The sequence below is a fragment of the Aythya marila genome (assembly GCF_965140915.1).
Source record: "Aythya marila genome assembly, chromosome: 1".
NCBI classification, from domain to species: Eukaryota; Metazoa; Chordata; class Aves; order Anseriformes; family Anatidae; genus Aythya; species Aythya marila.
Window position 1 is genome coordinate 56,437,530 of NC_139042.1, and position 19,733 is coordinate 56,457,262.

At 36.2% G+C, this 19,733-nt stretch overlaps 1 protein-coding gene across 2 annotated transcripts in view; it reads right to left on the bottom strand.

Annotated features, from left to right (window-relative positions):
• NALCN (sodium leak channel, non-selective) overlaps nt 1-19,733 on the bottom strand; it is a gene marked incomplete at both ends in the record, with an annotated part of 220,901 nt that overhangs the window by 83,469 nt on the left and 117,699 nt on the right. For both annotated transcript variants that reach the window (XM_082751957.1, XM_082751956.1), the window contains 4 exons: nt 2,775-2,849; nt 6,320-6,457; nt 13,426-13,617; nt 18,379-18,546. In XM_082751957.1, the coding sequence (XP_082608083.1) occupies nt 2,775-2,849; nt 6,320-6,457; nt 13,426-13,617; nt 18,379-18,546 (573 nt within the window). The remainder of the gene's footprint in view (nt 1-2,774; nt 2,850-6,319; nt 6,458-13,425; nt 13,618-18,378; nt 18,547-19,733) is intronic.

A 19,733-nucleotide genomic window follows, 5' to 3' on the forward strand; every position in this document is an offset into this window, starting at 1 on the left:
TACAAGGGAATCGCTGTCAGCCAACCTGGACATGTTCATACGTCAAAATGGTGTATAATGAACGCACCATTATGCCAGAGTAAACCAAACTGGCATGTCCAATGGCAAAGTGCAGACTTTTTCCTTAAATACTGGCTTGGTCACAGAAATAAAATGTACTGTGCGTGAAGTGATGGTGCCACACTGCAATGCAGCTAGAAAGTTTGGCAGCTAGGTCTGCTCATTTGGGCATCTGTTTTACTATGGCCTAGCATCCAACCTGTGTAGTTGTGCTGCTGCCACTCTCAAAGTTATGAAATTTAGGGACTTTTTCCAATAATTATATTTATGTCTTTTAATAGAGTGTGGTCTATTTATAGTTATTATGGAGACAGGATTCCTACCTCGCTAAGAAGATTTTGGGCTAACACAGTGGCAAGCACTGCAAGTGGTGCTGCTTCCATGGACATGGCCAAACATTGCTCATTGATGGGAAGTAGAAAATATTTTTTCCCCCTCTTTGCTTCTGTGTGTCCTTTGCTCATTTTTCCTCCCTTTTCCCTTCCTTTGATTAAACTTAAACTATCCTTATCTCAACCCATGAGCTTTTTTTTTTTTTTTTTTTGATTTCCATCATACTTTCTTCTCTCCCTCATCTTTTGAGGAAGGGAAGTGAGAGAGCAGTTGTGGAGTTTAGCTGCCCAGCTGGGTAAAACCACCATAGCCTCTCATCATTGCTTTTTGTTCACCAGTTTCAAAGGGGTGCACCTAAAACACAAAGTCATGTTGCTGTCATCTCATAAGCAAAGGTGTAGATTTATAAGTGGTTTATGAATCAAAGAAGTTAAGTGTCACAGGAAAGCCACAGGATTTTACGTCTCAAGCTGTTCACTTGAGAAAGTTGATTCGTGCTCCTAATTCATGCAGACATTATGAAAATTTTCCTGTAAGATTATCAGTATGATATCACATTGCTTATCGTATATCTGAGTCATTTTCATTTCAGATCATTTTACCTCTTGAGACTGGTAAGGAGCAAAATGACTAAACTTGATTTGGTCTATTCAATTTGCAAACTCAAGATTGTCTGGCCATCCCAGAATCTACTATAAGATCTCTCATTTCACATATGTGAGCTGATTAACTGATACCCAGTATTTATATTTCTTTGTGCCAGAAAATGCCTACTCTTCTAACTCACTGCATTTGCAGTATACACTGATATTCAATACTGCAGCAGCAAATGCTGTAATGATTTTTAGATTGAATTATATAATGAAGATCTTAAAGTGCCTATATTTTTATTTTGTAGTGCCCTGAATATTAGAATTTTGGGAAGGAATAGTAGTTTGACACATTGCTATTATTCAGTGAGCATACATGAAACATACCATCCTTAAATCCACATTTAACATTTTTAGAGAAATGGGAAATTTGTAGAAAATAAGCACAACCAATACAAACATAATAAATGAAGAAATGCATAACTTTAGTTTTAAAACTAAAAGAGAAATAATATGGATGGAAAAATAAGGGAAAGTTAATTTGGCACATTGGCTTCAGTGCAAAATAAGTAAATTGTATGGGAGATTATTTTTCAAGGATTAAAAGAATAAAATTCTACACCAATTGCTGATGCACATTTAAGAAAAACAACACCAACAAATGATGGGTGAAAGAAGGCTACAACCCAAATATTTCAAAAGCACTTTCGACACATTAAGCTCTCAGTATGCTATCTCACACATGAAATAAGCAAATGCTTATTAGTTTGCATCTCTGCACAAATAAAATCACACCTGTGTATTTACGTAAAACATAGAGACACCTTCCTCTGTGGTGATTTGCTCACAAGGTCAGAATGGCCAACATGAACCCACTAGTTATATTCATTTTATGTGATTTTCATTCTGGGGTTCAAGCTGGTGACAGTGGCTTCTAGGTAATCTTGATTCTCAAATCTGGAGAATCAAGCAAGCATGGTAACTTTGACAAGTGTCTTTAGGACTCACCCAACACATTCAACGAAGGCCCCTCTATCACTTCCTGTCTGTCAGCTCTTGCCAGTACTCTCACTTGCAGTGGTTCCACAGTGTGCTCATATATTGCCATATGGCTCACAGCATTTTAACATTTGAGGCCTAAAGTCAGGGAGATTGTCTGCCTTGCTGTGAATCAAGTATTTTTACTTAATTTTACTTACAAAAGGCTATGGGAACTACATCTTAGAAAAGTTTACCCTCTGCAGAAATGGGTCCATGGTTTGCTAATGCTTCATATCCTACTCATGTCTGATGTGGTATAGGGGAAACACTGTATTTTCACTTTTCTTCATAGTGGAGTGCAAATACAGACCTATAACCACTTAGGCTGAAGTACAGCAGTCACATGGTAGAACCTTTGTGAACACAAAAATAAGCTAAACAACATTTTATCAATAAGTAGATTATAAGCAAAAAGATTACCTAGCTATGATTTTTACATCATTTCAAATATATGACAATCTGGGGGGTTGGAGTTAGATGATCTTTAAGTTCCCCTCCAACCTGAACCATTCTATGATTCTATGATGTAAGCTATTTTCTAAATCTTTTTTTTTTTTTTTTTCTTCTAATAATCTCTTAATTTCTACCTTATATTGTGTAATGACCAACTATGCATCAAAGTATGGCTATTTTTTTCAACATCTGTTTTCTTCATACTCATGAAATGTCTCACATATTTTGCCATAAGAACAACGGTAGAGAAATGTTTTACTAAAAATACTTTCAAGCACAGAAAAAACATGTTCTTACTTGTTTAAGTTTCTTCAGATCTTCATCAAGTTCCAAATTGTCCAGAATAACAGCAACAAACAAACTGAGTAGAATCTACAAAACAATTACAAATTATTTTTTAAAGCTTGCCTTATATTTCTCAAGAAATACTATTAAATACAGTGGAAAAATGAGGGTGCTATTCATGTAAAAGGGGGTACTGCCTTCGACATTTGTTGAACTAATATTGCTTGCCTATATATGCCTGCTAGTCATTTTGTAAGTAGTAAATTGTTTCTGGCTTATTTGACTTGCTTAACGCTCACGATGTCTCTGTGCAAAGTAGCTAACTCCACTTGGAAAGAGAAGTAAATTTGTGTCATTGTTTGCATCAGGAGCCACAATGTTGGAAACACATGCATTTTCATTTATTGTCCATTAAATATTGTGTAGATATGCCTTTAGGAGGAAGAATCACAGAAAAAGAAAGTATGTGTATATCAGATTATATTTTCCTTTAAAGGTAGTGACTAGAGGCCAAAGAAGGGGAAAATTTCACAGATATAGCTGTGAAGGAGACAGAACAGGCAGAGAATGGATATAGGTGGGGGAGGATACCTCCATTCAGCATCTCTCTTCAGATTACTTAAGTCTTAAAGCAGCAAATGCATACAGATGTAGCTTTACAGCTACTGCCAAGGTTTTAGTCTCCGAGGATCAAGGGAAATGTTTACAAACATATCAAGCTTCTACAGGCAAGCGCCAATTTCCTAGGGATATCAGTAAGAATTTCATCTCTTTTACAGGTGTTACAGGTCTAAAATATTTCTTTGGTTTTGAACCACTGACTGACAACCAGAGCAGACAATTGTATCTGTTCACCACTGTTGATGTTTGCTGTCATTCAAGCATACTGGGAAGAAGACAAAGAAAGGACTTTCACTCATAAACTTATAAAATACCAGTCTTCAGAAAAGTGTTTTTTTTTTTTTTTTTTTTTTTTTCTTTTCTTTTTTTTTTAAATAGGGAACGGTCTTTGGCAATATTTAGAATTTCCTGCAGTTGTTAGAAAACACATATTAAATATGCCACATACTTAAACAGGACTTCAAACTGTTTTTGATGATCTGATTACTATGAACTGTGAAAGTTAAGATGGCCTTCAGAATGCAAAAACAGGACAGAGTTCTGATAAAATACTTAATCCGTGGTACAAAGCACTTTGATCCCTAATTGCTAATGAAAGGTTTTGCTATCATTCTGTCAGGATTTTACAGTATGGTCTTTTTCTTCTTCAGATACTTTATACAGCCTATGATAGTCTAGTACCTGAGCTCAGTGAATTAAGGAAAGTTAAGGAAATTTATTTTACGTTCCACATGACAAAAAAAAATGCAGTACTCGTTAAATATATCACTGCTTACAGCTGCTTCATGCACAGATTTGTATCAAGGCATCAAGACATTCATTAACTCCATTTTCACTTTCTTCAACAAGAACCGAAGACCTCGTACCACAAAAGAAAAGTTAAATGCAAACTTATTATTTGTTTAACTTCCTCCACTGCCATCTCATCTAATAACAGTCTTCACTTCCAAGAGAGGTTTTGTTTTTTGAGCTTCAACTTTTCGTTGCTTCCTCATGTGAAACCTATTCATTTCTTTCCAAAGCTCTATAGTCTGTTTTGCCAAATGCCGGCAATTATCACTTCTCAATTCTAATCCTCCCCCTTCTTCTGGCTGGTGAAAGTTATTTCTCCATTTGACTTCATTTTTGTTTTTCACTTAGGGCTGTTTATTCTTAGATCTCTTCTTTTTGGTTTCAGGAGCAGCCCAACTGTTTTTATGCTACTTTACCAATTCCATGATATTTTCTTTCTTTAAGCCTGTCTTTTGCCTCTAGACAACTTTGTCCTACATAGCTTTTCTCTTCCAAGGTCTGAGTAAAATATTAGAAGTGAAGCTAACAATTTCATAAGGCCAGATAGTTTTGCAAAGTGCTCTTAAAAAATAGTTTCTTCATCCATATAAAATTTGCACAGGTGAATTAGAAGTATATACTTATGGAACAAAGCAAGGACTGTTGACTTAAAATGTGAATGCCCTGGAAAAGGACTGAAGGACGGTGTACAGACAGGTGACTTAGCTCCTAGCAAAATAAGTAGTTTGAGTAAACAAATGTAAGAGTCCCAGATAATTCTTTCAAAACATAACACATAAAGCAGAATACTAAAAATTTCTTACAGCTAAGTTATTTTACAATTAAGATATGAATTTTTAGCACAGAGGCCATCTGACACTACTTTATTACTTGTTTAATGCTTATCTAAGAGGAAAAAAACAAAACAGATTCCAGATCATACTGGAAAAAAAAGCAGTAAGATTCTTTAACTAGTAACTTCTTGAAAATTCATGACCAAATTCCTCTTCCTTCTTGCTTTTTTTCCCCATTTCCCATGGAGTTTTAAAGTTTTCTTTGGCATAAGAAGTTACTTTTCTAGACCCAATACGCCTTACAAGTATAAGTTCCATGTAACTGCTGACAATGTACCTTTGCTCTGATTATATTCTAATTTGGTTAAGGGGCTCCAAGAGAACTGAATTCCCTTTACTGCCACTTATTGAGGATTTCAACCCATGTGAAGAAATCTGCACCCACAATTACAGTCTGATCAGTCAGTCATTATGTGTGAAGCAGAACACATAATAAAGTAAAAATGTAACAGGAAACTGATGGAGATAGTATAAATACAATTAGCACCTCAACTAAGTAGGCAACTGAGAAAAAAAAGGAAATGAAGAAAATGAAACTATGAATAAGTATATCAAAAACTGCAGTGAATGCAAAATACAAAATGTAGAAGTGAAATAAAAGTGGATAAAATGGTTATTCCCCTGAGTGTGGTATTTTCTCTGGGTTGGTATTCAAAATATGGTGCCAAGCCCGTATTGATATAGGATTTCCAAAACCATGTTTTCCATACCATTGTCTCTACTGAAAAATGTAATCATCTCACTTGAAATGCATACACAAAAAACATCTTTTTATATATAATACCCGTTTTCATACACATGCAGGAACCGCTTCATTAATTCTCATCCTTTTATTGCCTGATATACTATATCACATATTTTCTATGCATTGATTTTGCATCAGACAACAGGAAAGCACTGCTTTATAGTTAGGAGTTTGCATGCTAAGGCTTAACACTTCTGACTTTAATTACAGCTGCAAAGAGACTGCAATGGAAATTGAGAGGACCATTTCAACATGATAAATAAAAGCGCTTGCTTCACTCTGCAATCATCAGAACTGTGAAGGCACAAGACAGTTAACAATTATATTATTAGTCTACCAGTGTGACTTGGATCTTAGGAAGAACAACTCACACCAGAACAAAGGCTCCCCACTTATGCCACATGGCTGTAGGGTAAATTCTACTACATCAAAGAACTAAAGCAAAAGCCCCCTATGCTGAAAATTAGCATCACAATTAGTTTTAACTAGATGAGGAAAGCATTGAATAGGTATGGGAGTAATTTAAAACAAAGAAAAGCACAGTGTATTTGCAAGTCAAAACTTACCAGTGTAGCAAAAAGATGATATAGTATAAAATAAATGGCAACTACTGGTGCCCACATATGTCCTACAGCATTCAGTGTCTGATCCATGACATCTACCCATCCTTCCTGTGTGAGAATCTGAAACATTGACATGAACGCCTGCAAGAAAAAAAAAAACACACACACATAAATATTAACAATTCATGAACTATATAAATATGTTTTTATAGACATATTCCTCAAGTTGATTTAACAGAGCAAAACATTTTTTTTCTTTTAAAATCTTAATAAATTAGTGTATTTCAATATGTAAGGTCAGGTGAAATGCTATTTCAGAGCACAAGCAGAAAGAAATAGCTTAACCTCTGACTGCATTGTAATCTGCAACTTGTAAGTATAGTCTTGTCTCCATTAGCCCATATAAAAACTTTTTTGGTTGCCTTGTGGGGTAACAAAATTGGAAGGATAACCTCAGCATCACAGCTCATTGTTTACAATACAACACTATTGTAATTCTTTGTTTATACACATTCTTCAGGGTTGCCTCTCTATAAATATGCCTACAATAAAATGTAAAAGTTAAATGAGATCATACATTTATGTTATTTTAACAGCAGAAGCACTTTAGGCATCCTACTTGATGAAACTAAGCAATATAAAACAAGGTCCCAGTTCTTCCATCTGTTTCAGTCAGTCATACCCTTTCCCTACACTTTTTATAGAATCACAGAATCATTAGGGTTGGAAAAGCCCTCCAAGATCATCTGGTCCAACTACCCCCCTACCACCAATGTCACCCACTAAACCATGTCCCCAAGCACCATGACCAACCTTTCCTTGAACACCCTCAGGGACAGTGACTCCACCACCTCCCTGGGCAACCCGTTCCAATGCATAACCAAGTTTTGGCAGTAGCATTCTTTGTACACTTGTTTCTGTAACATTTTCAAATTCCTTCAGACCAGGGGTGCATGTCAAAAACAGAAGGAATAAATGAAATGTTTTCCTATCTTTGGTAACAGGATATGAATCCAGATGAGCCCTAGAACCCAGATATCTCAAAACTTTGAAACCCCATATGCACACAGATCAAAATGCAAGCACTAAGCAGTGTAAAGCACAAGACAAGTTACATCCCAATCCATGAAGGGTAGGATGACCGTAAGATGCCAATGAGATGCCAAAACTATTATCCTTTTATGGCGCAGATCAGTGGTCACTATCCATTAATGCAGCCTAACTGCTGGAGGTGTGTTAAAAGCCTTCCAGGTCAGAATATGGAAACAGGCTCAGAGAGATAAAAATGAATGATGCCAAAGGTGGTACCTGACACACACACTCTCAAAATGAGCCCTCTGGGACAAGCTGAGACACCTCCGTTTTACCGAAGGACTGATTGCTCATGGAACTGGGGATCACCAGGAAAAAAACAGAGCCTGAGTCAGGGGTAGGATTTATTGGATCAGATTCAGCCACAATCATTACAGACTTTTACATGCATTCACTAAATGCTTGCTTAACATAAATAGCTAAAGCAGATTCATCACCCTCTGTCTCCATCTCATCATTGACTGTAAAGGTATGGCGGAACCCATAGATCCAGAGGTTTACATAGTCACTGGCTGAAGGTAGGTGAGCTAATGGCATCCGTAGACCATGGCACAGACCAGAATCTAACTCAGTATGACAAACCCATGAGCATGAAACGTACATCATACACAGGCACTGACGACTGCTCTGCCTCAGTCACAGAAGTTTGACTACAGAGTAGGAATGATGTGTGGATCCTTATGGATCTTTCAACAATGACAAACCATCACACAAGTTTCCTTTGCTTTTGCCTGGCATCAGAGGTACTGTCTTTCCAGACAGCAAAGATCAAAGCTGAGATCTTACTAAAGTATAATACATACCAAAAAAGTGCTAGAAATTGAAGATGTTACACCCATGAAAAAACTTTATCTGGAGAGCCTTTCATATCAACTTATCCTAAGCCCAAATGCATGTGGAAAAAGATGAAAATATGTAGATGCAAACTTTTTCACTTGAAAAACAATGAAATGGGTTCTCTGAAGCAAACAGAAGCATAAGCAGTCAGGCTAAGACCATGGAGTTTGAGTGAGGCAGCTATTTTGACAGTTGTTTTTCAGAATTAAATCACACTAACCAAATTTTCAGAGATGATTAGGCCTACATGTCCAAATCACTCATAAGAAGGGAAGCTAAGGTGCACAAGGAATAAATCAAAGCATCCAAGTGAGCAATTGCACACACTGGGGGATGACGTTTAACTTATGACTGCAATTTCTGTGTCAGCAACATCTTGACCAAATGTCATGTCCCAGCTTTTCCTTTCAACACATAGAACAAAGGCTAGTATAAACTAGAAAACTGTTCACAATTACCTTTCTATACATCCGTTATGTCAGCTAAAATCTTTTCTATGTCATGTGTTAGAAGAGCCCTAATACAGACTGGAATTTGCACAGTGCCCTCTACTTGCACGTTCCTGCCCGTAGGCTAGGTGTTAACCAGCATGCTGCAGGCCTGTGCCCAGGTCCTTCCACAGGCACAACGCCTTTGAACTCGTGTCCCCTCCCAGCCACAACTGCAGACTCCTTGCATGGTGCCAAGACAGAATCCTATTAGTGATTCTTTTCCTCACAAAAAAAATCATGCTGAGAATCCTGCAAAAAAACAGACACAAAACTAACCCCTGACCCTGCCAAAATACCAACCAGTGTTATCTAGCTTTGTGAAATCCCTGAAGTCCCTCCCTGCGCAAAACATAGAGAAGGAGACATCTGGGACCTGTGGCTGTGGACAGGCTGTAGACAGGGGTGCATATTTGAAACAAACAGGACATTCAGCCTCCTTTATATCAGCCAGTGGTCCTTACAGACAAGAAGACAATGACCCCATCAGTGCACAGCACCGGTTCTCAGCCTCCTGTTATGAAGTGCAGATAAAGCTAAAAGAAACAATTGCTGTTTCACTGTGCTCAGAGCATCTCTGGAGACAGTGGTGGCCATACCTGATGGGTGTGATGCTCTTATGTGAAATATAAGATAGGGGGATACTACATTAAGTAATACATCCCCACTGCTGGCTTTAAAAACACCTGGGTTACTTGGTAATTGAACCAGTGCTGTATTCTTCATTCTGAATCATATTAAAATATTACATCTCATTGCTTTTTAAAAACATGTATTTTAATTTATTCTTTAGGTATAAAAATACCTCCAATTCTCTGTTGTGGACCCCATATTAGTACAGGCACTATATTAATTTGGAAAAAGCCCACTTTTAACAAATTTTTTAATCTTTTAATAAAGATTAATCTTCCATCTAAATCAGCTGTCCATAAAGCATGTAGCTATTTAAAGTGGCCTTTCAATCTAATTTAAATATTTAATTATCATGTTAAATTCCAGTATACCAAAAAATGTTAGTTTTAAGAAAACACGGCAGTGCACAATGAGTTTGTTTTGCACCCAGCAATCTCCTTCAGAGCAAGCTATTTTTAGCTGAAAGGTGCTCTTCCCACTGTTTATTTTAAAATGAATTTGAAATGCAACTATCTAGCTGACAGAATCAACATCTGTGAAGATGAGACTTAGAGATTTATGCAAATGGTGACTTTCTGAATTAATTTATGTTATAGAAAAGGCTGTCAATTTCTTTGAGTATTTATGCCCTATTACTTAATTAGCTGTTTTGATGATGGAAGTCAAACTACCTTTTTATTTTTAGTGAAAGACTGCGAATGTTTGGTGGTATGTACAAGCAAAAGTGCCAGGTCTGACAGCCTGTCCATCTATTTTGGGGTGGTGCCACGCAAAGAACTACTTTCAGCTATAATGTACTTGATTAGTAACTTCTGCTTTGTCTAGAAAATTATGGACCAAATCCCTGAGGAATTTGGTAATCAGTTCCCAAATTCCTTAATTCATGGAAGCTGTCCTGCAATCAGTGGGATTACTTCTGCAAATGAAAATAACAGGATGTACGCCAATGCTGTGCAATGCTTGTACTGCATCTACCCACATTGAACTATCCTTTTTCTCCTGACACGTTAATGAGTGCTCCATGACACTCTGTGAGAAGAGCAGCTACCCTCCAAAAACATGTCCACAGCACTAAGATTGTAACTGCATCAGAGAATTAAGACTATGTGGTTTAGCTTTTTTAAGGGAACTTAAAATTATATTGAACTAATAAGTCACAAACGGAGTTTCCTCCAAGCTCAAGACTAGGTCCTGGTTTTACTGAAGATGGTGGGATTGTTGCTGTTGGGATATGGTGGGCCTGGATTTCATTTTGTATTGACCCATTTAACAGAAGAACAGTGTTCCTGGCTTTGCCATTTATCTGAGAAACTGGGTAGTCGAATACATGGCCCCAGACTTCAAGAGAAACTGGGGCATGGAAGTCAGAGGCACTAACAATATATTTTGTTGTCTACACAGTGAATGCTTAAATTTCTTAGCAGCCATCTTATGCTGCTGTCTTTGAACAGAACTCCCCCTCTCATTTCTTCTTCATTTAGGGCCCAACACTCAGCCACCCTCTTTTTTATTTCCCTTCATGGCTTGATATGTGCAGCCAAAGAAGACACGCAAAAATAGAGATGGCGGGTCAGTTAGAAACAGGAGAGCAAACATCTATATTTTTATACTTTAGTATTAGAGAGAAAGCCAGTCCATTTGGAAAGTTGCAATGGGCAAAAGAAGAGTGAAATTTGTAACCATGGCAACACCGAGCCTGTGCCTATTGACTGTTGTCAGGAAACCATGTGAAAACATGCAATTTATAGGCATTAGTGAAAGGAGGAGGTCTCCTTGTTCCAAAACCCATACTGTGCCTTCTTATAAAGCACTTAACAGCTTCAAAAATGATTTTACGTTTTGTCTGTCTCACTGTGGAAGGCACTTCAAAGTAAAAACTCCAAATTTAACCTCTGGTGCCACCACTTTGTTAGTGTACTTGTCCTCTGCATATCCAGATGTGAAAGAAGCCCACAGCAATAGTGCTGGCCATTTGGGGTTTGCTCTTATTTGGGGGTAAGCCCCTAAAAATTCATTGTCACAAATTCTGCTGATGCAGACCTCATATTGTCTCCTCCGCTATATAGTAATGCAAGCATTTCTTCAGTACATTATGAAAAGAATATGTTCCAGGCAAACCCAGAGCTGCATGTTTTATTACTGCCTTATTGCAAACTCGTCTTACTTGTCTTGCATTATTTGTCTTATTCTGTGCTCTTTATTCAGAGCAGACAACATTAGAGGTAATCCCCCAGCCTTTAGTAGGAAGACACACTTTAGAGGGGCATTGTCAGTCAAAATTTCTTTAGTACAAAATTTCCGCTGACTCTATTGAACTATTAAAAACTGCTTCACTAGAAAATTACAGAAAGAAAACATACTGTAGATTAGATTTCTGTATCATTTATGACTAGCTGAATATGTATACAAATAAACAATATGTAAAAAACAAGCAGCCACTCTTACTGTAGGCTATCATACAAAAACTATTGAAAATTTTTCAATTCATTACTAGTGGAACACTCCTTTATTATCAGTAACTGGCCTTGCATTTTTTTTTCCCAGAAAATTCTATCAGAAGATAGAAAACGACCTTGGATTTTTTTTGTTGTTGTTGTTGTTTGTTTGTTTTTAAATGTATAATTTACTGGAGAAAATATTTTCTCACTCTTCAAATGTATTTTGGTATATACATATATGTGTTAAAATTCAATACACTGAAAGTTCATATTAAGTCCTAACTGGCCTCAGATTGAACACCCCAAATCATTTAAAACTTTCCTAACATCCTGATATACCTTGGCAACATTTTACTGCAAATCAATCTTTCTCAGATATTTATACCAGTTAATCTAGTTAAAATACACACATTGTGAATGTCTCCTATTTTAACTATACTACAATAACTCCTTCAGGACTGTCATCACCATTTTGCCTAAAAAACAAAGCAATACTAAAACTAAATTCTATGGCACTTTCAACCTTCTGCAGCTGGAATTTTTTAATCAGAAGTTATGCATTGGACTTGGACATAGAATACGATAGTAATATCACTCACTTTAGAGACAGAGGCCTGATTTCATAAGTAAAGTTTAAGTTATATTATCTTATTTTTGCTTTCTTCAGCATTTCAAAAATGAATTATACTGAATTCTTTATGATCCTACTGGCTGTTTTTCTAAGCACATTTTCTAAACTAGAAAGCATGGCGTTACTTTATTCCCTGTGGGTAGGTATTTTTTCTCTTACATTCGATGGCTAGCATCCCGTAAATCAAATCCAGGTTGATAATTACAAATTGTTGCCTAGCCATTTTGTTTGCTAAATGCATGATCCTTGAGGCTGTCTTGTTAATTGTTGTTTAATTGTTCCCACCAATGCACTTTCACCAAAATAGATACATTGAATAACCAAGCTGTAATGACAGAAACAAATAAATTGTGACTGGAACCAATCCATGTACATTCAGTCTAATACATTATTAAAGAAATGGCAGTATTTTCATTCAGAACAGTGTTCTTCAATAAATACATTAGCTCCAATTTCCACTGATTTTCAGTGTTCTGTTCTGAATTAACGTAATGCTCATAAATATCCACTATTTATACCCAAAAGGCAAACACTTATTTTCTCAATGCGGACAGGTTTTATAACCCAGTGTAAAACAAGCATTCCAATACGAATCAAGATCAACCATTTCACAATATGTAGATATACATGTAAATCACATGAAGACATTTTACATAAATTTTGTGGATAATACCTATGATTATGAGATCGATTTTTTTTTTTTGGCATGCTAGACTACTGTTAAGCCATATGCTTTGTTTTATCATCATCCATGTCCACACATAAAAAATTATCCATATTCCCTGAACAACAGAAATAGAACACAATACTCAACCAAAATGCAAACTTCACTACTGAAGGAGTAGTGGAAGACTATTACACATGGCGAATTATTTTCTCTCTACTTAAGTTGATCCTGCTCCATGGTTCTTAGAAGAAAAGGCAAACTGGTCATGTAATAATTAATATAAGAAAATAATAATACAAAGTATCAATGCGTCTTATACTTGCCCGTGGAAAGGTTGTAAATCTATCCAGTTCTTCCACAAAGCAAAACATCTGTAAACTGATCGCTGACATTACAATCAGAAGGCTGGCAGTGAATACAACCAAACTTCCAAGTTTTTTTCCCGGTCCAAATATCTTATACACAAAATCCTCCAAAGCAGGAGAAATCTTTATAAGCCGAACTACCCTAAGAACCTGTAAAGAAAGAGAAAATACAACTGCATTAATTATTTGATTACTATGTTAACCAACAACTTTTCAGGAGACTTCAAGGCAAGAGGAACCTGTCAGGCTTTGTACTCATCTAGACATGCCTTCAGCTTTGTTTTAGCTAGTAACAGCAGTTACCTAATGATCAGGTGACTGGTCATTATTTTGTCTATTTTGTCTTTTGCATAGCCTTTTAAAATTGTGTGCTGTAATGCTTATTGTTCCATATATCTTTTGCATCTAATATATTGTAATAAAAAGCTGAAATTTTGCATAGAATAAGTTATGTATGGTCCTTTCATAAAATGCAGCATCAAGGTGTACAGGCATGGTATGACAGCAGAGGTCTTGAAAGTATAGGCACAGGAGTATAATGAAGGCCCCAGTGCTAAAATCAACTCACCAGTGACTCATGGTCATCACAGAAATGCAGCTGGGGCTTTTTTAGGGGTAAAAAACGGAACAAAAACATATGCAAAACATATTATAGATAGTAAATCTGGATGTAATGAGGAATTCCAGAATAATAAGAATGGTCTCCAGCAAAGGACAAAATAATATGTCTTGATATAGCAACTGAGAATTGATTGCAATGCTAGGTAAATTGCTCCAAAGCTTATTTATCATCACAGTTAAAAAATCACACTTATTTTAAATGGACAAGGTCCTGAACAGTCTTTGAAGAATGCTCTGCTTTGAGCAGCAGGCTGAACAAGATGATATTAAAAGGCTACTTTGAACCTAAACTTTTCTGTGATTCTGTTATTTGTTACTGCAGGTTACATATCTGCATGAAAACTGCCAAATCTTCTTCCACAGGTCATCTTTCCATTTCAGTGACCCAAAGTGAAATTGCTTGGCATTGCGTACAGTATAAACTACCAAGTTTGGTAATAAACACATAATAAACACGCTGCTATTTCATACTCTAAACAACAAGGGAATTTGGGGTGGTATTTCTCAATATCAGAGGAAACAGCACTGGGGGCCACTGATGTATTTGACATATTTTACACCTCCCAGTGTTATTAGTGGCAGCAGAACTGTTGTGTGTGTGGGACGCCTGACCCATTCACTGTTGAATCTACCTTGGGAAAGCTGGTGAAAGCTCTGATCCTTCCATGTAGATCAAAAAACTGTGGCAGAAACAGTGACATGAATGTTAATATCAACAGGAGGCAGTGGCAAACCACAGCAGTTGCTGGAGACAACTGACAGGATTCTATGACTCTGATTCTTTGTGGGGCAAATGACATTTGGCAGTTCCTAAAAAAAATGATTCTCCAGCCCAAGTTATAGCCCATAACTCCACACGAATCACATTGAAACTGAAAGGTAGGAATTACAGTGCAATTAGAGACTGACCCTATGTGCAAGTCAAATACAATTACTGTGCTCTTTTGGATAGAAAATAAGGTTGACAGAAGGATATGGCAGTTGTTCACAGAAAGACTTCACTGTACCTTGTAGGTTGCTAATATTGTACACCTTTGTATTTTACATGCAATTTATCTCCCTACCTATCCGTCAGGTACCCAGAATATGCTCTAATGTCTGGCAGGACTCCAAATAGGCTTTACTGTCAAAGCGGAGATGGAAAGTTAACATCAGAGAGCAACTTATTCCAAACATACCAAACCCCTAATGTGAGATGGGGGAGCCTTCACTGCCTTCAATATTTAAGACAGCTTAAATTTCACATTGTTAGAATAAGGTGAGATACTTAAACACGTTGGTAATGTATTCACATTACAAATAATCTAAGTACATAAAACTGGTTACTAAGACAGTGACAGCCAAAGACATTAGTGAGATTTCTAACTACTATGAACATTTAAACATGGTGTCTTTACTTACAAGATCTACCTGCAGTGTAAATGCTAGCATATCTACTTTGTGTGTAAATGTTCTTCAGTACTAGTGTTAACACTTACCCCAGTGGAGTGAAGATTTCATGCTAGTCTGTATTCTGAACTGTTTTAGATAAACTTTACTAACTGCCTTATTTTTTTCCCTTCCTTTGGGGAACTTTAATTGACCTTTAAGCAACACACTGATCTTATTGATACTGTATTTTTCATTTATTTTCATTAGGCAACAAATTAAATCTAGCAAAAGTACATTGTAATGAACATTTTATTCATTCCACGTAGTTGGGTGGCAAGCTGTATTAAATATGAAAGATGCAGAAGGCACCTTATCTGGATTAAATGTAAAAATATGTAAAAACTGAATCAAGAAGAAAACTACAAGAGAAACCACTGCTCTGTCCCAAATAATAGCTGCATTTCCTAAAAGTGATATTTATTCAGAAAATGACTCAGCAATATTTTCCCAGACACAAATACTCTCTTCAATACAGTGTAGGTCAAATTCTGTTTAAATCTCTAATAAACTGGCATAAGAATGCCAGTTTATTACAGATATCTGCAATAATATGCAAATTCTGCCATTTGTCCACTGATGAGATGTTCTACAGATAATGGCCACAGAATGGTGCTTTGCCGTAACTCATAGACATTTTCTTTCACAGACAGCTTTGCAAAGTGCTTTGAATGAACATACAGCGAGTATGTTGTATGTTGTAAGAAAGACAGGTGGGAAGCTGGACAGTAGCCAATGTGGTGAAGAGCAAATGATGTGCTGGCAAAAGGTAATGAATGATGAAAGCCAATGAATAATGCAGACTGAAATATATGCTAAGGAAGACTAGACAAGGAAAATAATATGTCTGCTTACTATCTTGGAATGTGTCAAATAAGACTTGTGTTTTCAGTAACCTGTTTTGTTGGCTGACAAGGAACACATTTAACCTGTCATTATTAATATCTAAAGGCCTGGAAATCTGCCTACCATCAAGATTTATCCAAGTGAAAAATACTTTTTGACCTTGGATGATGTGAAAATGTGTTATCTAGTTTGCCAAGAAGCTTAGTTGCTGGAGAATATGGTGTGTACTTCCTTTACACACTGACATCAAAGGTAAAGTATTTTCCAACCTTACTGTCATCCGCCTCTTTGGGGATTTGGATTGCAAAAGACAACCTAAATCGTTCATCATAGCAACTGTTTCTGCTTGTAAAATGTATGTCTCTTATACACATGTATTTTGATAAAAATCATATCCTGAAATTTTCTGTCAGAAAAGTAAGTACTTAGAGAAGAAAAAAACAACCAACCAAAAAAAAAAAAAAAAAAAAAAAAAGAAAGAAAGAAAGGGAAACTACTTAAAATCATTAGAAATAAATAACTTCTTTTATGATTTTATTACCAACATCTGGCTACATTTTAATTATACTTTCAGTCCTATGATTTAGTGATAATATTATGTATTTAGTCCAAAGTGCCCATAATTTATACTTTAAAATTCTAGAAAGAAATCAACAAATGTGAGCGGGCCCTGCCCTAGTAACTATGTACCAATGTGTTAACTAAGTGGCTAACTAATATAACTGAAAGCTCCCAGTTAGGTTTCCTGGGTGCTTTTGCACAGGAGTACAAAGGCATTCTCCTGCACATGCATCCTTTCTTATATGTTAGGAATATCATGCCAAGTTTGAATAATAAAAAAAAAAAAATTTAAAAAATCACATATTTGGACAGCAAAAAAAAGTATAGCCATGTAAAAGCCTTCAAATGGTTCTAGGTGAAAGAAAAATAGAATTTGAAATTCTGAAATCCTTCTTGAGCAGGTTTGTAGAACCGTTTAGAAAGAATACAAGATGGGATTTGCAGAAGTCTGAAAAGGCCATTATGTTTCAACTCACACCTGGGGAGAGTGCCACCCTCATAGTGTACTCACTTGATTACTGGGTGTTGCTGGAGCTAATCACATATATCAACAGGATTCTGTCAGGCCATTCATTCTTTGCCTTTACTTATTATTAATATTTCATCATGACAATCCACTGCTAAATAACGGACAAACATGACGCGTATCCTTTATTTTTTTTTTATTTTTATTAAAGAAAATCACTTTCTTCAGCAGTGTAGAATATAGCACATTATAATGAATCTTAACACCTTCTTCAACAACTGGCGCAACCCTAAGCACTCTGATGAGGCTGATCAGGGAATTGGTTGTATTGGTTTGCAGAAGAAAAACTCAGAAGTCTAATTAATCAGTCTTTCCCTGTCTCTATTCCCTACTCTTCCCCAAAGTAAAAATGTGTGAAGAGCCTCAACACACTTTCCCTCTCAATTAGGAATGGTCAGAGAGCTATAAATCAAACTCTAAAATGGTTCTGGAGAAAACCCACAATGACTGGAGTGAAGACTTGTCTTGGTTAGAGATGTGGCTGCTGTAGACATTAAGATTTGGAGGAGCAACAGCATGTTTGTCGAGGTGTCAGAGATGGAAACCAGGAAAGCAGTGGTGGACTCTATAGGAAGGTGATAAATAAGCAGCTGTATGCAAGGTCAAAGCTGAATGAAGGACGAGGAATAAACTAATCCAGAACCTACTGAACAGTGCAGCCTAGATAAGAAATGTGAGTTACTGAAAACAGAAAGGTGCAGGACTGCTAGACAAAGTTAGAATTAATCCTCTTTCTGTAAATCCACACAAGAAACATAGTTAAAAACAGACTTAGTTGGTATTTTAAAGACATTTTCAACAAGAGTCAATATTGTGAGAACATCAGTAATCTGAGAATATAAGTAAATGACAGTGAAATATATACTCCTTTTGATGGATAATGTTTTTAATTGGTATTTAGGGTAAAATGTGAACACAGATGATCGTACCTGGAAATATGTAAACTGAGAGTGATAGAGGTCTGGATAAATGTGAAGAGTGGTTCCAATTACAAGTAGTAACTCAAACTTGTGAAGAGATGAGCTGATGTATCCCGTAAAACCCAAACACCAGATCTTCAGGAGAGCTTCTAAATCAAACAAAACTGTAAAAGCAACCTAGACGAATACATAAAAGGAGAGAGATATGTTCAAACCACTGAGTTCAATTAAAACTTTCTATGTCATAACATCCATAAAGGTTTTGTTTGGTAAAAATAAAGATCTTCATTGTATTAGGAAAAACAATCATTCTCTAAACATAATAAACAATGAATAATAGATTTTTTTAAATTTCTGTGATTGCATGGCACTTATTTGTTCATTGGTCAACTATGAATAATATAGAACTGAAATGAATTTTTACATTTTCAGAAAAATTTACAGAAATTGTTATATTTTGGAAGCTTTCTGTGAATACACTTATTGATAAATAACCATTAAAATGATTTTTTAATTGATAATATAATGAAAATAAACTTTTGACAAATCATGTATATACTATTCCTTTAAATAATTACATAATTACATCCGTGGTGCCAAAAAACTAGTCAAATTCTTTATTCAGCTTCCCTTATAAATAGTTCAAAATTTGACTTACTCATAGAAACAGTTGTACAATCTGACACCTAAGTTTTCAAGAGTTCTATGCTCAAATTGTAAATTTGTTGATTAATACCACAATGTTAAATTTAGATCAGACTTCTTTTATATATTATGTTGTCTTTTCATGTTTGTTTTGCCCATATCATTCCTTAAAATGTACACTTTGTGAAAATTTCTGATGTCCTAACACCCAGACATGTAGATGTCACAATTTGGAGGGTATGAAATAATAGACAGATCCAATTAACTTTTCACTTTGTGTACATGTACAAGAAGGAAAACCTGAAGAGATTTTTTTTCAAAATGTGAAGCAACATATATAAGCTGTCTGAAAAAAATTAGGAGATCTAAGAAACCAAAGTTAGAAGGTGTCTTGTTTGAAAACTACAGAATCCTAGAATGGCTGAGGTTGGAAGGGACCTCTGGAGATCATATAGTCCAATCCCCGCTGCTCAAGCAGGGTCACCTAGAAGATCACGTCCAGGTGGGTTTTGAGTATCTCAAGAGAATGAGACACCAGAATCTCTCTGGGAAACCTGTTCCAGTGCTGTCACCCTCACAGTACAGAACGTTTTTTCTTCATATTCAGATGGAACTTCCTGTATTTCTGTTTGTGCCCGATGCTTCTTGTCCTATGATGGGGCACCAGTGAAAAGAGTCTGCCCCCATCGTGTTAACAACCTCCCTTAAGATATGTATAT